Here is a 23,745-nt window from a genome sequence, read left to right as displayed (position 1 = left end):
CGACTATTGAAAGGGGTCTGGTGGTAATCCAATGCTGTCGTTTTACTTTCGTTCACCCTAGGGTATCTTTGGTAGTCTCCCTCATCACCATTTTGAAGGTCTCCCATCAAAATAGTGATCGCTCAGGGTCGTGGTTTTCCTTCTTATTCAAGTTTAGGGCATCAAAATGGTTTGTTAGCTCCATGTTTAGAGTTTAACGAACTTCTTTATCTTGCAGATAACTTGTGTTGATTAGGGCTTTTGGTTTATTCTTTCTCCAAGATGCAAGACAAAGCAGTATTTTTGCAAGGACTAGCTTGTGACTGGATCCCGATCTTCAGCCTGTGTCTGTCCCGTTATAGAAGTGTGAGTCCATTACTGAGCTTTTTCAGCGTTGGCGGACAAGAATCAGGTCAATTTGGACCTTAGTAACACCGTCATGCTGTTACTATATGGCTTGTTGCAATTCCGCATAGAATTCATCCTTAGCGGTAACAGTGGCGTCACGAGTAGGGGTGTATGTGGAGAGAATAGACACATTTGCGGAGATTCCTTTAAGCCTAATCCTGGCCAGTCGGGGAGAAATAGGTTCTCACTCAAGAATTACATTTCTGGTTCTTTGGTTCATAATGAAACCAACGCCATGGAGTCCCGAGTTATCGTTTACTCCCGTAGAAAAAGTGGTACTGTTGTAACATGTCGGTCGATGTAATTACTGTAGAGCCAGAACCGTAAATTCTGGTCTCAGGAACGTATAAGACGTCAATTTTGTACTTCTCCATCTCATGGAAAGGAGAGCTTGTGTGGCTTCTTGTTTAACAGATCTGAAGTTCCAACAACCAATAGTTATTTTTGACTTTGCTTGTTTTATGACTGTTGTTGGTTTTCCTAAACAATTGGCTTGTTGATTTTTCGACTCCGTCGTCATATTCGAAGTTGCGTTTCTGGTCGAGAACGCCGTAGTGTGGTTGGCATGCTTACTTCTCGACACCCGCACCAAGGGGGTCGCGTCACTGGCCGGGAACGTCGTAGCCGTATTCATAACTTTTCTTGATCTAAGATCCATTGACGTTTCATGGGAATAGAGTTAACCACAAGGTCCTTAGTCTTGCGGGTACCCCGACTGGTTCGAAGCAGCCCTTTGCAGAGGCTGTTCTCCATACTTCTTGATCTTGCCCCCTGCCGCAGTTGTCCTCCTATTGAGGATCCTCCCACGATGTGTTCTGTGTCACCATACAATTTAATCCATTGCTAGAAGAAGTTTTGTAATTCATGGGACGTGTCCACACGCCGTTGGACCCTGCTAAGTGTACATTCGAGGGGCCTTCCTCCACCTCCACGTGTATTTACGGCCCACTGGATAGGATGACCCGAATTATATTATAGACCCACAGGGACTATTTCCCCTCTTGGTCCGTTCCTCCTATGGAGGTACCCTGAATATCTGTAGGTTGTTCCCCTATCGGCAACCTGGGGATGCGCTGAGTGGTCTGGGGGAGGCCCCTACTGAGAATATTATTAACCAGGTAGTCATTGAGGCTCCCTTAATATCATTCCTTATCCAATTAAATAAAAAAAAACAAGTTTTTTAAACTGAAAGTAAGGAGCGACATTAAAACTTAAAACGAACAGAAATTATTCCGTATATGAAGGGGGCTGTCCCCTCCTCAACGCCTCGCTCTTTACGCTAAAGTTTTTTTATTGTTTAGAAAAATAGAGTTGTGAGAAAGTCAAACATTAGCGTAAAGAGCGAGGCGTTGAGGAGGGGACAGCCCCCTTCATATACGGAATAATTTCTGTTCGTTTTAAGTTTTAATGTCGCTCCTTACTTTCAGTTTAAAAAACTTGTTTTTTTAATTTAATTTTTGAACGTTTTTGAATTAATGCAGGTTTTGATTTTGGCTCACCCTACATGAATAATTAAAACAAATTTTGCATATTATATTTGGTTAAATGGCTTTCTCTAAACTTGTTTAATTTTATTTACGAACGTTTTTATTAGTAATAAATATACGTAACTTAGAATTAACTTACGTAACGAACTTCTATATTCATAAAATTTTAACTCGTATATTAGGGGGTTCGCCCCCTAGTCAATACCCTGCTCTTTAAACTATAGTTCAAATTTTTTTTCCAGTTCTTTAAAAATGACCTCTTAATCACAATCAGTTGATCAGTTGAAAAACTTGTTTTTTTTTATTTAATTCCTGATCTTTTTCTTTAATAATGATTGGAAATACGGCGCCCCCTTCATAGCAATGTCCCTTCCACAATGTAAACTTCCTTCATGGAAAGATCCTTCCATATAGCCACAGACCCACTCCTTCCCCCACCGACCAGAAAAAATCTCCTCTGAAAAAGTCTGTATACTTCCCAATAACCAATACTATATGTTAACATTGAGTAAAGTTCATAACTTTCAGCCCTCCCCCTGGGGACTTTGGGGGATCAAGTCATTCTAAAAGACATTTTTATCATATTTTCGACCATGCTGAACAAAATGGCTATCGCAAAATTTTTGCTAGGTGCCTTTGAGAAAAAAAGAAGTGCGGGAAGGGACCTAGTTGCCCTTCATTTTTTTTGGTCACTTAAAAAGGGCACCAGAGATTTCAATTTCCATTCGAACGAGCCGCCCTACGTTTCTCTAGGACCAATTGGTAAATACAAACACCCCTAGGGGGAAAGAAAAAAAAAAAAAATAAATAAACACGCAACCGTGATCTTTCTTCTGACAAAAAATGGAAAATTCCACATTTTTGTAGATAGGAGCTTGAAACCTCTACAGTAGGGTTTTCTGATACGCTGAACATGATGATGTGATTTTCATTAAGGTTCTATATCTTTTAGGGGGTCTTTCCCCTTTTTTCGAAAATCAGCCAAATTTTCTCAGGCACGTAACTTTTGATGGGTAAGCTTAAACTTAATGAAACTTATATATTTGAAATCAGAATTAAAATGTGATTCTTTTGATGTATCTATTGGTATCAAAATCCCGTTTTTTAGAGTTTCGGTTACCATTGAGCCGGGTCGCTCCTTACTTACAGTTCGTTACCACGAACTGTTTGAAAACGAAAAAAAAAAACAAGAAAAAAAAGAGCAGAATGCAAAAATGTCACGTTCGTTGCTGTTTAAGGTAAGATTTATAAGCTTTCTATTAGAGGATTTTGACAGAAGCGATTTCAATGACACAGTTTTCATCTCGATCCAAAACCATTTTTGAGGGTTTTCAGGGTATCTTTCGAAATTCCTATAAATTTGTGTATGTAATAAATTTTTCAAACAGTTTGTGGTAACGAACTGTAAGTAAGGCTTGGCTCGGCCCAATAATAATCAAAATGTAGTTTTTATAATGATAGATGCACCAAAAATCGACTTTTTATTCTGGTTTCAAACATATAAGATTCATTAAGTTTAATGTTACCCATCAAAAGCCTCGAGCCTGAGAAAATTTGCCTAATTTTCGAAAAAGGGGAAACATCCCTAAAAATCTGAAGAATCTTAAAGAACATCTCACCAACAGATTAAGCGTCTCAGAGATACCTATTGTAAAGGGTTCAAGGTCCCATCTGCAAAACTGTGGGATTTTGCATTTTTTGCTAGAAAAAAAAACACGAATGCGTATTAGTTTATCCGTGTGTTTGGTGTAGTTTTTTCCAGGGGTGACCGTATCGAACCAATGGTTCTAGAAGATGGGAGAGGGCTTAATTGGACGAAAACTAATAGTTCTAGTGCCCTTTTTGAGAGATCAAAAGATTGGAGGACAATAAGCCCCTCTCCAACGGCCCCTTTTTCCCCAGAGTCGTCCGATAAAAATTTTGAGATAACATAGCTGTTCAGCATAGTTGAAATACCCATCCCTAGGGGGGTACGACATACCCCCCCCTACCCTCTGGGGAAAGGACTGAAAGTTATGAAATTTGCCCATTGTTTACATAAGTACTTGTTATTGGGAATTACACAGACAGTTTTCGGGGGAAGGGATTTTCCACGGGGGGAATTCTCCGTGGGGAAGGAAGTTTCCGACAGGTGAACTTTCCAGAAATTCTCCATGTGGAATTTTCCACGGGATAAGCTCGGTTGGGGGTTTTCTCCGCAGGGGAAAACTTTCCCTGAAGGGAAACCTCCGCATAATTTGAAAATTGATCAGAAATTAAATAAAACACACTTTTTTTTTCAGATGAAAGTAAGCTAAGCATAATTTCTCAGATGGAATCGTTCGCAAGAAATTTTTTGGGGTGGGGTAATTTTCAGTGAAGATGGAATTGTTAGGAGGGGTAGGATTTTACGCATGAGGAACTTTCATTGGAAAAACTTGTGCTGGGGGGGACAATTTTTCATGGAAGGGGAGGCAGATTTCCCGGCATTACTTTAAAAAAATTTTATTGAAATAAAACCAAAAATCGTAGAAATTAAACAAAAAATATTTTTTTCAAATGAAATTAAAGATTATTCCGTGTGTGAGGTGGACTGCCCTCTCCTCAATTCCCCACTTTTGAAACTAAACTTTGACTTTTTGTCCCAACACTTTAATAATGCTTTCTGAAACACAGGGGACGTATAATCAGAATCAAATCTTTCTTCAAAATGCCAAAAACTTAGCATGAAGAGCGGGGCATTGAGGAGGGGGCAGCCCTCCTTATATACGGAATAATTTCTGTTCTTTTTAAGTCTTAATGTTTGCTCCTTACTTTCAGTTGAAGCGCTTTTTTATATAATACCATCATTAATCGAAATCGTAGTTCCCATTCCTGAATCAGCTTCAAATGGTAATTTTTTATCATTTGACTGTACTTTCAAAAAGAATTTGTAAATTTTAGGTTACTTTGGGCTGAACTCCATTCGCTACTAGGTTGCAGTTATCGCTGCTAATGAAACTCTTAAACTAATTAAAGATAGGATTCATGTCAGATTAGTTTTCACACTAGCAGCCTTCTTTGTAGGCAAAGTATAATCACCTACGTTCCGTAGGTGATTATACTTTGTTTGCAGGATACGTTCCTACCGTCTTGGGAGCTATCACAACCGCCTATTTGCAACCAGTTTACTAATCTACAGTTAATCGAATTGTTTGAGACACGAGAAGGAAAAATTCATCCAATTTATAATCAAAACCTGCCATACTGCATTGTCATACGGAATTAATGACAGTCAGTTAACAAAGTCTGACCCAACTAACGGATAAAAAATAAGGATTGCCGTGACAAGATTTGAAGAAGTGAAGAAAAGCGAAAGCATATTCATAAATAGACGTGACACAGGCAAATGTTTTCACTTCTTAAGAGTAAAGTCATTAAAAATGATTATTTTCGAGACGCCACATTCTACGATACTAGTGCTATTGAATTACTTAGTGCTGCTACTAACAACTCACTGCATCACCGAGCCACCTGAGGCCAACACAGCTACGGATACTCCTCCTCCATCCCTGTCTATTCAAAGTTTCCCAAGAAGTTCGATTTCCCTTAAATCTTTCCTTACGACATCCTCCCAACCCATTCAGGGACGACCTCCTTTTATTTTGGCCCTAGACGGCTGGCCGACAAGGATTATCTTTTTCATTTAGCAGTTACTTCCTATGATCTTCTTACTTAGACTTTGTTGATGTACGGAAAGCGATTACACCATTCACCATTTATCGTGTCCTGCTTCAAAACAATGCAAGTGCTTCCATCTAGTCTGAGTAGGGTTACATTGTGATAGCCACTATAAACTAACCAACCAATAGTTTCTTCTGTGATTAGTGAATTTGCGTGTGTTTTGAGAAAAAAAGAATTTGCGTGTTTTGAGAAAAAAAGAACCTTTCTTGGAACAATGATAAACATATGCCCTCCAACTCCCAAGATCACTTTGGGACACGACCCAACTGAAACCTTTAACAGACTTTTTAAAGCTCAAAGCTTTAACTTTAACGTGACCCAGCTTAAAGCTTTAATGCCAAACTTCAGAAATATATTTAACCATCTTTTCAAAATACATAGAAAAGCAAAATTAAAATGATTGTATATTTCGCAAGAACATCTTTTTTTTCAGACATAAAAAAATAATACCAAAAATATACTATATAGTTGAATAATTTGTCTTCATGAGATTACATCAGGTTTCATTTGAGCTAGAGATACTGAAAACTTTTTTTCTAATCTTGGGAAATTTCTACCATATCCTAAAAAAAAAATATTCCCCCAAAAATATAATCAGCAAGGAAAATTGACAAGGGGAATCTATCTCATAAAATTTTCTCCAAAAATTAAATTGGGCATCAAACAGTTCGTGGTAACAAACTGTACAATTAATACATCAATGAATTGGCTTTTTATACTGACCCTAAACATATACAAAATTTCAAGTTTAATTTTACCCATGAAAGGGTACGAGCCTGAGAAAATTTGCTGGATTTTCGAAAAGGCGGGAAACACCCCCAATAAGTCAAGCGAGCGCTTTTAAAAAGTACCTAAAAAGATTAAAACTCGAATCTGAAGAAAAAGGAAAGAATAAAGATTATAAAAGAAAGAAAGAAAAATATTAGAAAAACCGCAGTAAAAAGAATAGATTTTTTCTACATAATTTGCCTTTTTTTAGACTAAAAACCTCCCAACATGAGGGCCGTATCCGACTAAATACTTTTCAGTGCCCCTTGAAATGATTTTCGGTACATATTCCTACATTTAAGTCAAATAAGTGGTGTCAACTGTGGAGGAGAGGAATATACCAGCATAGGTTTTTTGTATTGCCCCCCCCCCCTAAGAAAATCGGAAATCTTTTTTTAGCATCTTCATCGAAAAATGGCTTTTCTTAGAAATTTCAATAAGAAAACTGAAAAAAATTGCCACCCTCCTGTATGTCGAGAAATATACTTTCCCCCCTCCTAAATTTCCGTGATTCACAGAACAGCTGGAAGAAGAACTTACATCTCCAAAATGTAAAAAAAAATCCATTTAGAGATTTTAATTGGATGACAATATGTTATACAACTTAACATGCCCCATCCCCAATCCTAAGTTTTATCGGTTTTCTGGAAATTTCTTACACCAACTAGTTTCTTTTGCTATTAAATCGAAAAAAATCAGGCGTGCACACCTGGTCAGCTGATATTATTTCTGAAACAGAGTCCTAATTATTTGCTGGTTTTACCTTAAAAATATAACCTGGTTCAATTTTAAATATTAGTTCAAGAATAAAACCCTAAAACCTGTAGTCTTTCCTCTTTTTTTCGATTTACTAAATTTTCTGTACAGCCATCTACATAATTGTAAATTAAAATCACACCGTCAAGTTCACCATGTCAAAGAACTCTACTGTAGAAGTTTCAAGCTTCTATCTACAAAAATGTGGGATTTTGCATTTTTTGCCAGAAGAAACATCACGGATGCGTGCTTATTAGTTTTTGTTCCACCAGGGGTGATCGCATCAAGCCAGTGATCCAAGAAGATTGGGAGGGCTCATTACAACGGAAACTAAAAGTTCTAGTGCCCTTTTTAAGTAACAAAAAGAAATTGAAGAACTACTAGCCCCCCTTCCATGCCCCTTTTTTCCTCAAAGACATCCGATCCAAATGTTGGTATAAACATTTTATTCAAAATAGTTGAAAGCTCCAATAACTGTGCTTCTGGGGATGATATAACCCCTCACAGTCCCTGGAGAAACGGCTGTAAGTTATACAATTTAGCCATTGTTTAAATATAGTATTTATTATTGGGAAATTTATGGATATTTTTCGGGGGAATTTTCTACGGGGAGAGGGGTTCCAAAGGAAGAATTTGTCGTGGGGAGGAAAGTTTCCGAGCGGAGGTTAATTTTCAAAGGCAAATTTTACACGGGAGGGGGGGGGGGTTAATAGGTTAATTACCAGAATTCATACTGAATTCTTGTTTTACTTACATTCTCTATGGCCAGTCAATTTTACATACGGAAAGAATAATTTTCAGCGGAGAGGGATTTATCTGGGGATTTTTCCATGGGGGGCCCTCCTTAGGGGAAGTTTCCACGGGAGGAACTTTCTATTGGAAAGGGGGATTTTTCGGGAAAATAATTTTCCACGAAGGGGGGAAGAGTCGGCATGATTGGAAAATGATCAGAAAAAAAAGAAAGTTTTCTCTAATGAAAGTTAGGAGATTTTCTGGGGGAATTGTCCGCGGGAAATCTCCTCGGGGGAAATTTCAGCGCGGCGGGCGTTGTTTGGGGGGAATTTTCAGGAAAGGTTTTATGGGGGAATTTTCCGGGGGAGGAATTTTCCGTAGGGAAGGGGCAATTTTTCCCGGATTTCGCAGCATTATTTGAAAAACGATCAGAAATTAAGTAAAAAAAAACAAGTTTTTTTAACTGAAAATAAGGTGCAATACTGATACTCGAAACGAACAGAAATTATTCCGTATACGAGAGGGGCTACCACCTCATCAGCCCCTCGCTCTTTAAGCTAAAGTTAAACTTCTGTCCTTATTATTTGAGAACGACTCCTGAAACACAAAGGATAATAAGCCTTTTAACCTACTAAGCAGCTTTAGTGGTAAGAGAGCGGGATTAGGGAGGGGGCGGCCTCCCTCAAATGCGGAATAATTTCTGTTCGTTTAAGTTTTTTTGTTACGCCTTACTTTCTGGGTTTGTTTCAGTCTTAGGTAGAATAAAAACAAAATGCCCAAAAATTGGGTTTTATCCTTAATGTGTTTCACTTTCCACAAATGAGATATCTACAGACACTCTTTTTAATGATCCACGCCAACTTGAATTGTTGGTCTTGGGCAAAGGTTTTTAATCAAACAGTTCGTGGTAACAAACTTGTCTGTAACACGTTGATGGTAACAAGGAGCTTTTGTAAGGGGCGACACGACTCAATAGTAACCGAAACTCTAAAAAACGAATTTTGATTTCAATAAATATATAAAGATAATTGAATTATTATGCTGATTCCAAGTATATAAGATTCACTAAGCTTAGTGCTACCTATGAAACGCTAAAAGCCTGAGAAAATATGTCTGATTTTTAAAAAAGGGGAGAACATCCCTTAAAAGTCAAAGAATCTTAATCAAAATCAAACCATCAGAATCAGAGTATCAAAGAACTCTGCTGTATAGGTTTCTAGCTCCTATCTGCAAAAATTTGGAATTTTGTGTTTTTTGCCAGAAGAAAGATCACGGATGCGTAGTGATCTTTTTTATATAATATCTTTTTTTTTTCAGAGTGATCGTATTGAACCGTAGTCCTAGAAGATCGGGAGAACGAAAAGCTGAAATTGAAATATGAACGAAAACTGAAATATCTAGTGTCCTTTTTAAGTGACCAAAAAGATTGGAGGGCAACAAGCCCGCCTCCCACGCCCCTTTTCCCCCCCAATTCGTCCGATCAAAATTTTGAGATAACCATTTTGTTCAGCATAGTTAAAAGTCCGAAAACTACGTCTTTGAAGATAACATGACACCCCCCCCCCAACCCTGGGGATAGGTCTTTATTAAGTTCTGAAATTGGCCCATTGTTTGCGTACAGTATTTTTTATTGGGAAGTATAGAGGCATTTTTCGGGGGAGGGTATTTTGTGCTTAGGATGGGTTTCCGTGGGGATGATTTTCCGTGTGGAGGGGAATTTCCGGGGGTTAACTTTCCAGGTGAAATTTCACACTGGTGAGATTTGTTAAGTGGTGATAATTTCCTCGGAGGGGAGATTTCCGGAGTGATTGGAAAAACGAGTAGGCTGAATTTTCTAGAAGAAATCTTACGGGGGGGGGGGGGGGTATTTTCAGCTAGGATGGAATTTTCCAGAGGGAATTTTACGGGGTTGAAGTATTTTACGTGGGAGGAACTTTCCACATAGGATTTTCCCCTGAGGGGAGGAAATTTTTCAAGGAGGGTGAGTCAGATTTACCGGCATTATTTGAAAAACGATCACAAATTAGACAGAAAAAACAAGTTTTTTAACTGAAACTAAGGAGCATCATTAAAACTCAAAACGAACAGAAAATACTCCGTATATGAAGGGGTTGCCTTTCTTCTCAATACCTTGCTCTTTACACTTAAGTTTGACTGTTTGTCTCAATTTTTTAAGAACGACTCCTGAAACACAAGAGCCGTTTGATTGGAATAGGAAGCTTTTTTAAAATGCTAAAAATCTTAGCGTGAAGAGCAAGGTATTGAGGAGGGGGAACCCTTTTATACATGAGCGCCCATAAGGGGGTGCAGGGGGGTGTCCGCCCCCCCTGGCTGAATGATGCTGCCTTATTTTTATATTTTTTTCTGAGATTCCTATTATATAGCATTAAAAGTGCCAATTAGACGAGGTTTGCCCCCCCCCCCTGGAATTCAGCTTATGGACCCCCATGCTTTTATATACAGAATAATTACTATTCGTTTTGTGTTTTAATGTTGTTCCTTACTTGCAGTTGAAAATACGTGTTTTTTTAATTTAATAAACAAGACAGGCCAACTCGAACTGCACTATGAGTTCTGTTAATTCTCAGTCTTGTCACCGGAAAACGAAAACAGAACAAAAAACAGCATATTTTATAATTACCCGTATAACTGTATAGATATACTCCCAAGCCTTCAATGAGTGAGTCACAATCAAAAACCTCATTTTAATAAATTTCACACCATAGGGCTCCATAATAATTTACAATTTAGACGTATCACCTTGGTTAATGTCACGGTGTGAAAAAAGTCGTTGTGGTTAGGTTTTTAAAGTTATTGCCTAACTATAGAAATAAACTAACCACAATCTTGGTAATTGCCATTCTAGGTAGCTAAAGATTTGATAGATAGAATAAAAATGACGAGAAAAATAAGATGGCAAACAGAGATCATTGTGGGGAACTATCGTCAATATGCTCTATATGTCAGTGGGATGCTTTTCCGGTAAGCAATATTACTTGACTATGTTGTTTCTTAATCCACGGAATAGCAGCGTTAATCCACACAATTTGAGAGGGGGAGGGGAATCAAAATGTATTTATTTTTAATCTAAGGGAACAAATTTGTCGTTATTTTCAATGAAAATATAAAAAAAGATGCATTTTAAATGAAAATACCCCCAAAGGTATTTTTAAAATATAGGTAGACCAAGAGGGGTGTTCCCCCCTCTCATTGCCACACCATCCATTCAGATCGATCTTCAAGAATATCCAGATCCTGTTTAAAAAGTAGCGCATTTTCTATTCTTAAATATTTATTACACGGATCAGGCATCATATGTACCAAGGACCTGAATGAAAATTTTTGTATAGAAAATCGAGAGACCGGTCTACTATATAGGCAGTACGGACACATTGATGAAAGTTCATAGAAAATATGATGACATATCTTTTAAACATACTTTATGACGATTAGAAGAACTGAATATTACTTTTTGACATATCTTTTAATTTCTATTTTACTATTGAATATGATTATTATGTACTAGAGGCTCACGACGACACAAAGCCAAAAAAGGTAATACCACATCCAAAGCACAGTATAAAGATATAGTTTATATACTGTGATATCCTATAATTTATATACTGTGATCCAAAGATTGTATTACCGCCTCCAAAGATGTGTTAAAAATAGAAACTAATAAAATGCAATAAATTATACTAGAATAGTCGAATTTCGCAAGAATTCATCCTTATTTTCATTAATCTATGGCTGAGACCCTTTTGGGGGTTTGCGGAAATGAGAAGATATCTGGAATAGGCGGCTAATATTAAATTAATTTTTAGGTTTATCACTCAGTCTTGCACGCATAAAAAGTCCGAAAATATTAGTGCCTGTTAGAATATAATATTATCACCTTTTATTGTCTGGCTGAGTTCTTTTCTAATGACGAGTGCAGTTGGTTCTATGCATTTTTTTCTCTCTCTCAGCACCAAGGCACTTCGCTTCGAGGGAGTTGTCGTAAAAACTTCGGAAGCAAGCAACCCCCAACGCTTCTTATTCACCAAAACCCATCCGATAAAAATTTTGAGATATCGTTTTTGTTCAGCATAATTGAAAGGTCCAATAACTGTGCCTCTGGGGATGACAACCCCCCCCCCCCCATTGGCTCTTGGGACAAGACCTGTATATTATGCACTTCAGTCATTGTTTACGTACACTGTTTGTTATTGGGAAAAGGATGGGGGTGATTTTTTTGTCTTTGGGGTCCAAAAAGCCTAAGAGTATTAAGAAGAAGATTTTAGGGAATGTTGAGGGGGGAGTATTGGACGAAATAAAGACCAACTATGATTGTGTAGATTGTCAAAAGGGCGTATCTCAGAAACAGATTAGGGTATTAAGTTGGAACTTTCGGGGAATGATGAGCAGAATGATCAATTGACCAATAGGCAACAGACAAAATGTATTTTAAACGTCTTCTCTTTTATAACTTTATTAAATCCAAAATTATTTTCCTTACTTTTCTTTGAAAAATTTCATTTGTTGATTTTTTTTCCCTAAATCGTTCTAATAAGACTCAGATTGTAGTGCATAGAAATGTTTGTTGTTTTTTTTTGTTTTTTTTGTTTTTTTTTTGTTTTTTAAGCAAGCTTCAAATGTGAAAATTAATCCACGATCTCTAAAAGAACATGCAAAAGCTATAAAAAAAATAGTAATAATATTTCTTTATTATTTTTTTCATATTTCAAGAGGTATTTTTCACTATTAGTTTTTGAGTTGTAAATACAGAACTTACATTCAATCGAAGGTACAGTTTCAAGTCTTTTCTATTTAGACTTTTTCTAAATAGAAAAAAAATTTGTTTCAACTGAAAGTAAGGAGCAACATTAAAACTTAAAATGAACAGAAATTATTATGTATATGAGGGGGTTCACCCCCTAATCAATACCCCGCTCTTTACGCTAAAATTCGAATTTTGTTCCAATTCTTTAAGAATGGCCCTGAATAACAAAGACCGTTTAATTAGAATAGATAGCTCTTTTGAAAGTACCAAAACAAACTTTAGAGTAAAAAGCGAGGTAATGACTTGGGGGCGAACCCCCTCATCTACGTAATAATTTCTGTTCGTTTAAGTTTTAATGTTGCTTCTTACTTTCAATTGAAAAAACTTGTTTTTTTTTGTTTAATTTCTGATCGTCTTTTAAGTAATGCTGGGAAATCAGGTGCCCCCTTCATAGAAAAGTCCCTTCCCCCACGAAAACATCCTCCATGGAAAGATCCTCCCACGTAACATCCTCCCTCTACTCCCCCCTCTCTACCAAAAAAAATCCCTCCTGAAAACGTCTGTATACTTCCCAGTAACCATAGCTTGCAGCCCTTTCCCCGGGGACCGTGGGAGATTAAGTCATCCTCAAAGACATAGTTATTAAATTTTCGACTATGCTGAACAAAATAGCTGTCTCAAAATTTGGATCGGGTGTCTTTGGGGAAAAATGAGCGTGTGAGGGGGCCTAGTTGCCCTCCAATTTTTTTGGTCACTTATGAAGGGTATTAGAACTTTTATTTTCCATTCGAATGAGCCCTCGTGCGATATTCTAGGACAACTGGATCGATACGATCACCCTTGAAAAAAAAACACGCATCCGTGATCTTTCTTCTGGCAAAAAATGCAAAATTCCACATTTTTGCAGATAGGAGCTTGAACCTCTACAATAGGGTTTTCTGATACGCTGAATCTGATGGTCTGATTTTCATTAAGATTATTTTACTTTTAGGTGGTGTCTCCCCCCTTTCAAAAATAAGGCAAATGTTTTGAGGCTCTTAACTTTTGATGGGTAAAACTAAAGTTGATGAAACTTATATATTTGAAATCAACATAAAAATTCGATCTTTTTGATGTATCTATTGGTATCAAAATTCCGTTTTTTAGAGTTTCGGTCCCAGTTGAGCCGGGTCGCTCCTTACTTGCAGTTCGTTATCCACGAACTGTTAGATTCCAGTTTAAGAAGTTACTATTGTACCTTTTCGGAATCGATCCTGGTGCTTATATATTGCAAATCTAAGTATCGAAGACAAGAGGCGCCAATAAATATTCCGATTTCAAGATTGACAAACTTGGGTATCCATCCACAGCGGCCCTGGAAATTAAAGTATAGTTAGAGAACAAGCTATATGGCGCTGTTTTTTTTCTTTTTTAACAATTTTCCCGTCTCTAAGTCTGAGATTTCTTGTGTAATAAAAAAATTAACATTTTACAGAAACATAATTTCTCACTTGAAGGGTTTCATATTAAATACAACCCCTACCCCTACCATTAACACATTGCTCCTTTTGATGCCTCCTTGACAACATTTTCTGCTGAGTTTTAGAATTCCTGGCAGTTCAGAAAAAATGGATAAAACAGAACAGAACATGTTGAACGAAAAAAAGGACGAAATTGGCTCCTTGTTGACAATAATTATAAAACAGTGTTATGTTTAACTAATGATTCACATTTTATAAATATGAATGAGTTCCACTTACCGCTAGCAATTTTCATATACGCCCTGCTAGGTTACTAAATGTCCAAAGTAGTACTTGTATATATCGTGACCAGGGTTGCCACTACTAGCGATTTATCACTATTTCTAGTGATTTTTTATGTTGCCTAGTGATTTTCTTCTAGCTAGTGATTTATAGAGATTTTTTTCTAAAACTAGTGATTTTTATCCCAAATCTATTGATTTTTCACAATATAGCGCGTACATTCATTATTCAATCGAATAAATCATACAAGAAGCTAATTAATAAAAAAAAACGCAAAATAGTTACTCACTATTGTTCCTAATATATTCCAGTTTTCTCCTGTTAAAACCTTTGAAAAAGAGTAAATGATAGAAGTGAATTCACCATATACATCTGTAAATAGAACGGGAACGAATTAACTGACGAAAGAAGGTAGGTAGATATAGACGAAATATTATTTTTGATTGAAAAAAGAAATCGCTAAAAATGGAAATATGACTTAGTATTTTTTATACTAGGATTTGTAATATAACTAGATAGACTAAATCGATTGTAGTTTGAAGATTGAAGCCGGTTGGTAGTAAGGGGGGTATCTACTCTGGAAATTGTCTAATGGTTTTAATCTTTACTTTTAATATATAATTGTACTCCAATAATTCTCTAAATTCTCTTATTTGTAATTGAAACACGTAATAAGCGAAGTTAACGTCCTATTCTTAAATTTAAATTTATGTTTTATTAAATTTTAGTTTTTAAATTTATGTGCTAAAATATCAAACAGTTTGTGGTAACGAACTATAAGAATGGAGCGACAATAGTAACCGAAATTCTAGAAACAGAATTTTGATATCAATCGATATATCATCGGCTTATTATGTTGATTCCAAATATATAAGATTCATTAACCTTAGTTTTATCCATAAAATGCTCAGAAACTGCGAAATTTGCCTGATTCACGAAATAGGGAGGAAACACCCACTAAAAGTAAAAGAATTTAATTACAATCAAACCATTGAAGTCGGCGTATCAGAGAATCCTACTGTAGAAGTTTCAAGCCCCTATGTGCAAAAGTATTAAATTTTGTATTATTTGCCAGAAGAAAAATTGCAGATGCGTGTTAATTTTTTTCCCCGGGCGATCGTATCGAACCAACGGTCCTAGAACATCGAGAGAGGGCTCATTTAAACGGAAATTAAACTTTCTGGTTTCTCTCTTATTTGAACAAAAAGATCAAACGGGTACTAGCCCCTCTCCCACCTCCCTTTTTTCTCCAAAAATTGTTCGATCAAAAGCTTGAGATAGCCATTTTGTTTAGCATAGTTGAAAGGTTCCAAAATAACACCTTTAGATTTAACACGGCCCACGCAGCCCCTGAGGATAGGTCTGGCGATGAAAGTATGCTAAGGATAATGTACGATCTATGACAACCAGTTTCACAGTAAAAAAGACAAATAACGGGTGACAGAATGCATTGGACTTGTATAACTTGGGATATATGTATATTAGGAGGGGGAGGGAAGGGGTTAGGTTAAGTTAGATTACTTTATCCCCACACCCCCTAATGTGCAAATATATAGCCCAAATTATATTATTATATAAACTTAAGTATTATATTTTCATCTTATTTTGGCATATTTCATAGGGATTAACATAACTTTACTTCTTGGGTGTGTTCCGTATAATTAACAAGTACCACTTTTCAAACAGTACGTGGTAACGAACTGTAGGTAAGGACCGACCCGGCTCAATAGATACATAAAAAAAAATCATATTTTTATGCTGACTTAAAATATGTAAGTTTCATCTACTTTAGTCTTACCCGTCAAAAGTTACGAGCCTGAGAAAATTTGCTTTATTTTCGAAAAAGGAGGAAATACACCCTAAAAGTAATAAAATCTTAATGAAAATCACACCATCACATTCAGCGAATCAGAGAACTCTTTTATAGAGGTTTCAAGCTATTATCTGCAAAAATGTGGAATTTTGTATTTTTTGTCAGAAGAAAGATCATGTATGCGTGTTTATTTGTATTTTATTTTCCGGGGGTGGTCGTATCGATCTAGTGGTCCTAGAATATCGCGAGAAGGCTCATTCGAACGAAAATTAAAAGTTCTAGTGCCCTTTTTGAGTGACCAAAAAAATTGGAGGGCAACTAGACCCCCTCCAACGCTTATTTTTTCCAAAGTCATCGATCAAAATTTTGAGATAACCATTTTGTTCAGCATAGTCAAAAATGTCTTTGAGGGTGACTTAATCCCCCACACTCCCCGGGGAAAGGGCTTCAAGCTACGAACTTTGCCCATTGTTTACATATAGTATTGGTTATTGGGAAGTATACAGACTTTTTCAGAAGGGATTTTTCTGGCGGGGGGAATCGGGTGAGGGGTTTACGCGAGAGGATCTTTCCATGGAGGAATATTTCATGGGAGAAGAGAATTTTCTATGAAGGGGAGCCGGATTTCCCATCAATATTTAAAAAAATGATCAGAAATTAAAAAAACATGCTTTTTCACCTGAAAGTAAGAAGCAACATTAAAACTTTAAACGATCAGAAATTATTACGTATACGAGGGGGTTCGCCCCCTACTCAATACACCACTCTTTACGCTAAAGTAATTTTTACTACTTTCAAAAGAGCTATTTATTCTAGTTAAACGGCCTTTGTCATTCAGAGGTCATTCTTAAAGAATTATAACAAAACTCGAACTTTAGCGTAAAGAGTGAGGTATTGGCGAGGGGGGCGAACCCCCTTCATATGTAACAATTTCTGTTCGTTTTAGTTTTGATGTTGCTCCTAACTTTCAGTTGAAAAAACTTGTTTTTTTTATTTAATTTTTTATTAATGAAGCAATAAGACGGATGCTTATCCAAATTTGTGAAGGGTGGGACAATTTTTTTCCATGAAAATATAAAAAGGTCATTTTCAAATTGTCGCTGGTGTCCCAGTAATTATACTAGCTCAACTAGAGTAAAAAGAAAATCGTTTCTATATTTTTTTGGGACAAAAACTGGGGTTTTGAATCAACAAGGAAAAAAAGAAAAAGAAAAAGCAATTATTTCGATTAGATCACTGATAACCAATTTTCAGCATCAGCCAATGGTACCAATTCTGGAAAATATAGGGAGGAAGTAAAGATTTTGTTCTATTCTCTGCATAGAGATGCAAAGAGGCGTTTTTCAAAATTTCAAGGGTAATTTTCGCTTGAGAAAAAACAAAACTTCAGATTAAAGGCATTATTCTACATCTAGGGGGGGGCAATTTTACCCCTTCCTTGAGGTACGCCTGTATCGGACATGGTAAAGAAACAAAACAATTAATTACAATGATAAAGATTATTATAATTCTAGTGATTTCTATTCAGTAATCTAGTGATTTATGTTCTGATTTAGTGAATTTTTTTTAAGAATCTAGTGATTTTTTTCACCCTATGGCAACCCTTATCGTGACTGTTTCACTGAAAGGTCAAATCTGACATTTCGACACGTCGAAGTTAATTGACGAAAGTGTTTCTTAAGCTGGTCTCAAAGGGAGGATTAAAAAGATAATATAGATTAGGAGGATCAAAAAGGATTGAAAATACTTTGCCCTGCTTATCACTCCCTGTAAATGCAGGTCAGTAAACGGTTCTTGGCAATTATTTCAAAAGTTTGAAAATATCAGATAGGATCTTTGGCGTAACAGCGATGATATGTTGAAAGTAACTGGGATAGATGCATAGAATAAAATTATTTAAACCTCCCTTTAAGCAACAAACATAAAAACAGGATCCGAGAAAGAAAACTGATCTTAAAGGGCTGGGCACACATAGCTGATTTCGGGAACTAATTTCCAAATCAGCGCCGATTTTAAAAGAAATTGGCGTCGATTTGAGCTTAAAAATTTTACTAGTTTTTGGCACCGATTTACAAAATCACAGCCGATTTTCACCAAGGTAAAAAAAAAGAAAAAAAAAGAAAAAAAAAAAAAAACGAAACAGGGATACAAATAAATAGTCAGCTAGAGAGGTCTGTGGTGAAAGACCTCGCTACTGAGCTGAGAACTAAGCTGAGATCAATCATGCAACTATTATTAAACTCCAGTTGACTATTTGTGTCCATGATTCTTTGTTTTGAAAATTTCGCGCAATAAATTTTTCTTTCAACAATTTTTTCTTACCGCTATCGTTTGTCCACTGATGCTGAAATCGGTTCCCGAAATCAGCTACGTGTGCCGAGCCCTTAAGAAAAGAAGAATGTCAGCTACTTACTGGTTAGGGGTATTTGGATTAGTATGATGGGTGAAATAAGTAATTCGAATTAAGACTGTAAGATAAGACTGTAGAAACAAGTAATTAAAACAAACACTAGTAAGTAAATAAAACAAAAATAATAAAATACTTGAAAAGACAAAGTAAAATGAAAGTTCTTAATTTTTTAATAATAACATAAAATAATAAACTATATAATATTTGTGACAGTCGATTTCGCTTTTACTGACAGCAAAAGATTTTGGTGATCAACAAAGAGTGATCGTTTCTTTCATTGATAGGCAAATATCCTCTGACGTCAGAAACGACGAAACCGAGTCTCCATACTCTGCAGGCTCGCTAATGAGGACCAAAACCAACACTGTAAATTCAAATGCTACGAAAAGTATTTAAGTTGGGTTTTTAAGGATTATCTCAGAGATTACAAGCGGTGTAGTGGATACAAGGGCAATCGTAGCCTTACATTGCCTAGGGAAAGCATGAGGGGTAAATATAGAAGGTGACTAGTGTTTTGCCGTGTCTGAACTTGAGCAATAGTGCTAAAAACACTTAGGAAATAACTTGAATGAAGACTGATTTATAACAATCATTGATAAAGGTGCATACCCAAACACCCATTGTCTGAAAACAGGGTATTTTAAGTTGACATTGCAGTTAGGCTTCAAATAGACAAAGAGCTGAATAGTTTATTTAGCATAAGTATGTTGTCAAGTAAGTAAACAGTGACGCAAAATGGATTTTTCCTTAAATGCTGCGTCTAAACTTGGGAGTTCAAATGTTTACTTTGTGATTCGGCAATGTGAGTTGATTGTCATGCAATAATGTAAAACCAGAGCTTTCATTGCTTAACGGATAGAAGGAATTTCGAGCTCATTTCCTATTCTTAAGCTGACAAATCTGGTTAATAGAACATTAAAGAAAATAAGGGCTGACATTAAAACTTAAAGTAAACGTAAATGAATCTCGGCCACGACAGTTGAAAAGATGTTACGTGGCAATTGTAGTCAGAGGAACATTAATGATAATCCGTAGTATTTAGTACCAATAGAATTTAGGATTTGCTAAAAACAAATGCGTCTGAAAATCTACGAATTTTATTTATTAAAAAAATTCTTAATTTGTTGTGACTCATTGAATATCTTGTAAAAGGGCTATGCTATAAACGTGAAGCAACTATGTGAATCCCTTAAGAACAAGGCGCCAAGGAAAAGATAGAGGGATAAAACAAATCGTGACAAAATTTTTCAAGTTGATATCCAATGTCAGAGATTATTTCTTAATCTACTAAGTTGTCTTGCGACGGAGTTTAGCATATTTCTTGAATAGTTTTTTTCTGAACTGACGAGATCAATTGGCATATAATTACTATTTTTCTATTATACTATAATTTACTATTATAATTACTATTTCTGCATTACTACCATCGCGTTCAAAAGTAATAAGGCAAGGGTTCACTTAAAGCGGACTAAGCTCATATTTTGCATTTTGAAACTCAAGGTCTTTCTTTACATCCATAAGTTATGGTCTGATTCTTTTATTGGCTAAGATATTGCAACGTTTAATGAAAGACCCCGAAAATATATTATTTATTTTCAAAATTACTCACTAAATGAAATCCACTTGGCTCTGTTTGTTTTTTAGCATATTGGAAAGTTTTCTTATATGTAATTGCAAATTGGCCTTGCAGCTAATTAATGAGCTTACAAAAAAAACAAAAAAAAAACAAGAGTTACACGAGGGTACCCACAGGGGAAAGGTGTAATATTAGGAGAAAAAAAAAATCAAAATGTTCTTTTTGAAATTCTTCCCCCCTAAAATTAAATTTTGAAGCCATCCCCCCTTACCATGAGAAAATCTATGAGGAGCACTTTTGAAGTGAAAGATTCGATTTCGGTCACATAACATCGGGATCATGTATATCTTGTGACTTGGTCTTATTCAATTTTGGTACTGGATTTTAAATACTAAGTTTTCCAGTTAAATGTCTCTGTTTCCATAATAAGAGGGGATGTGTCACCCGCCTAGCAGCCATATGATTCACATAGTCGAAACATTTTCCTCTAAATGAAGGGAACTCCAAAGTCAGCAGTTACATCCCTCCGCAACATCTACTTGAAGTACCTCTCATATCAAGTTATAAAATTTCGGCCGGAAAATGAATACTTTTCAGGCCTTGGTCCCCCTCTCACAAACAGACACAAAATCCACTGAATCACCTCCCCCCCCACTAGGGTTTGGTGGAAAACTATGCAATACCGCGTGAGCATTACTTGGACTAAGTCAACCGTCTGCATTAGCAGTTCAATTTATGTTTAGGGATGAATGTGTGCCAGTATGGCTTATACCATAGGGAAGCTATTTATATAGCCTTTCGGCAGTTCTAAGCCAATTAACTCTCTCGTAATTTTTGCCACATAACAACTTTAGCCTTAATCAGAACAAAATTGTGGTTTTGTATGATCAAGTGTCGGATTAGCATTTTGCTGTGGTGTGGAAACTTTTTTACTTAAAAAAGGCACTAGAACTTCGAATTTTCGTGGGAAAGAGCCTCCTTCTAATACTCTACGACATCTAGTTATATTTGACCACCCCTCGAAAAAACTTATCATTGGCCGTCGCTTTCGAGAAAAAGACGAGCTTTCAGATACGTTGAATTGTACATCAAATTTTCCTCAAAATCGCAAGATTAGTTTTCCTCACGCTCAGGGGGTTAAAAAAGTAACCCCTATTTTGAATTAATGGAAATTGTCTATGCTAATAGCTTGTTTGTTTTGATTTTTTGTTAAATTTATATTTATATTATATTTAGTTTTACAAATTTATGTATATCACCTATATTACCATGACAATTTTTGTTTTTCAGATTTTTGGTTTCTAGTGGAAATAGTCATTCCTTACTGACAGTTTATTGTCAATAACCTGTATGATTTATTATCACAAACTGTCCTATCTAGGTCTCATTTGAATCTAGGGGGCTTCCAGCCCCCCATCCACGCTGTTTACGTTCAGGTTCAATTTCTGTACAACAAAGCCTCATGAATCATAAAGTTCATCTTCGAAAAGCTTTACCCCTTATAATATTTATAAAAGAGTGGCCTGAAATTGAAAAATAGATTTTAGACATTTTCGCACTTTTTAAATGATGTTCTTCCGGCAAATAGTGTTTTTATTGGGCAATCTCCCTCTTTTGTGCAGGTGAGCCATCTTCTCTTGAGCACGAATGCCATCTTCTACTTTACATTAAAAATATTTAGAAATAAAAGTGGAGCTTTTCAGTTGCCTTCAATCATCTGGCAGTGTAATAATTTTCACTGAATCGTAGGTTTGCTCTCTTGGATCCAAAACTTTCGTTTTGTGACCAAAAAGCCAGAAATTTTCATTTTACTGTGGCGCAATCTCTTTTTCAACTTAATAAGGACTCTAGAGCTTCTCTTTCTGTCCAAATAAACCATTTCTTATATTCCACTGACCACTAACTCGATAGCTCCACCCCCGAAAAAAAAACTTTGCTCGTAACCATGTTTCTCGGGAAAAATACAAAATTACACCTTTTTGCCTGTAGAGGCTTAAATCTATCCTCCCCAGGGTATCGAACATGGTACATGTGATGGTGTCATTATCCCCACGATACTTTTTGAGGCTTTTTCTTCTTTTTTCCTCTTCATGGTTCTTTCCCTCTATTTTGTTGTACTAGTAACAGCTGACAAACAACTTTACACTGACTGAATTTTATAACTTTTACATATTAGAACTTTAAAGAATTTTACATATTACATATTTAACAAAAATTATTTTGATGAATAAATTGTTATCAAATAATTTTGACTAGGCCCATTGGTAGGCTACGGGCCATTATTTACTTTCACGAGCTATTTGATAATACTAGTATATTATGGAAGGCCATTATTCCTTCTTGATTGATAGTCGTATACCACCATCTAGCACGCCAAGAAAAAAAAACCTTAACTGCCGCACAAATATAAGAAAGAATTTTGATTCACGTCTTATAATCGCAATAAATAAAAGATCAAATATACCCATCAGACAGGTAATTTTACGTTAGGTAGTTATGAGGTGTTCCAAAGCTGGTATATAAGGCGGTTTTCGCACTCTAAATATGGCTATTAACTAAGGATCGGAAGAAGAAGGTGTGAATCAGCGTACCTTCTTGTCCAAATGTTATAAGTTGATTGAAATATATACCCCCAATTAGAAAAATCTTCGATTAGCAAGAGACTAACTTTTTCACCCTTTCCCTTCCTAGGCTTGAGTAAAGTAGACTACTGCTCTACAGAACAAAAATTAGAATGATTACATTATAAAATAATAATTTAGTAAAAAACAATATTTCATTATAAAATTTTTGTTCATTTTTGTTCTAAGCATAACAATATTAATTATTATTATTTTACTTGATTAAAAAAAAAAAGTTCTTTAATGAAATTTTATCTCACTCTACTCAAGCCGTCATGTTAAGATAGATTTTGGAAATGACTTGGCCTCCCAAAGACACAAAGAACCATTCCAAACAATAGGTTTACCTTTCCCCAAACTTTCCTAGCGACTTTGGAATTTTGATTCAGAGCTTCTGACTTTATTTTGTGTTTCGAATTTGCACATTTAAATTTTGAATCTGAGGCTGGATTTCATGGACTAGAATTATATATGAACTAGATATCTATGACATATGAGCTGAACTAGAAGGTGTGAATTGGCGTACTCTCTTGTCCAAAAGTTATAAGTTGATTGAAATATATACCCTCCAATTAGAAAAATCTTTGATTGACAAGAGATTAGCTTTTTTAGGTAATTGAACTTGTAATATTTTCCCATACGACATTTCCCCAAAGTACTTTGGAGGGGCTTAGTCTTTCTCTAAACTGAAATATAAAAATATCACAAGCATATGCAACATTAAAAATAATTTTAAGAGTAGGGTTGCTGATACATCCCTCACGGAATGTATCAGCAACGGTCAGGAGTATTACGTGGAAGCTTAAAGGCACCTTGAGGGGGATATTAAGCTGAATAAAAAACTATTATGTGTCACCTGTTTGTTTTTTTTCCTTTCAAAAGGCGTATCTGCTACATTTCATGAACAGATAAGGGTATTGACTTGAAACTTTCAGACAACTTTGGGAAGAATATTGAGCTAAATGAGAAAACATTAGGGCCGTTTTTTA

General features: G+C 36.0%; 1 protein-coding gene across 3 annotated transcripts in view; it reads right to left on the bottom strand.

Moving 5' to 3' along the window:
* LOC148943543 (uncharacterized) overlaps window positions 1-23,745 on the bottom strand; it is an 80,238-nt gene that overhangs the window by 30,521 nt on the left and 25,972 nt on the right. For all 3 annotated transcript variants that reach the window (XM_089101518.1, XM_089101519.1, XM_089101517.1), the window contains exon 2: window positions 13,832-13,948. In XM_089101518.1, coding sequence (XP_088957644.1) covers window positions 13,832-13,948 — 117 coding nt within the window. The remainder of the gene's footprint in view (window positions 1-13,831; window positions 13,949-23,745) is intronic.

The sequence above is a fragment of the Artemia sp. Qi Xiang Cuo genome, chromosome 15 (genome assembly GCF_049724085.1).
Source record: "Artemia sp. Qi Xiang Cuo chromosome 15, ASM4972408v1, whole genome shotgun sequence".
Lineage (NCBI taxonomy): Eukaryota > Metazoa > Arthropoda > Branchiopoda > Anostraca > Artemiidae > Artemia > Artemia sp. Qi Xiang Cuo.
The sequence above is the reverse complement of the archived record's forward strand: the minus strand, read 5'-3'. Positions and strand labels throughout refer to the sequence as shown.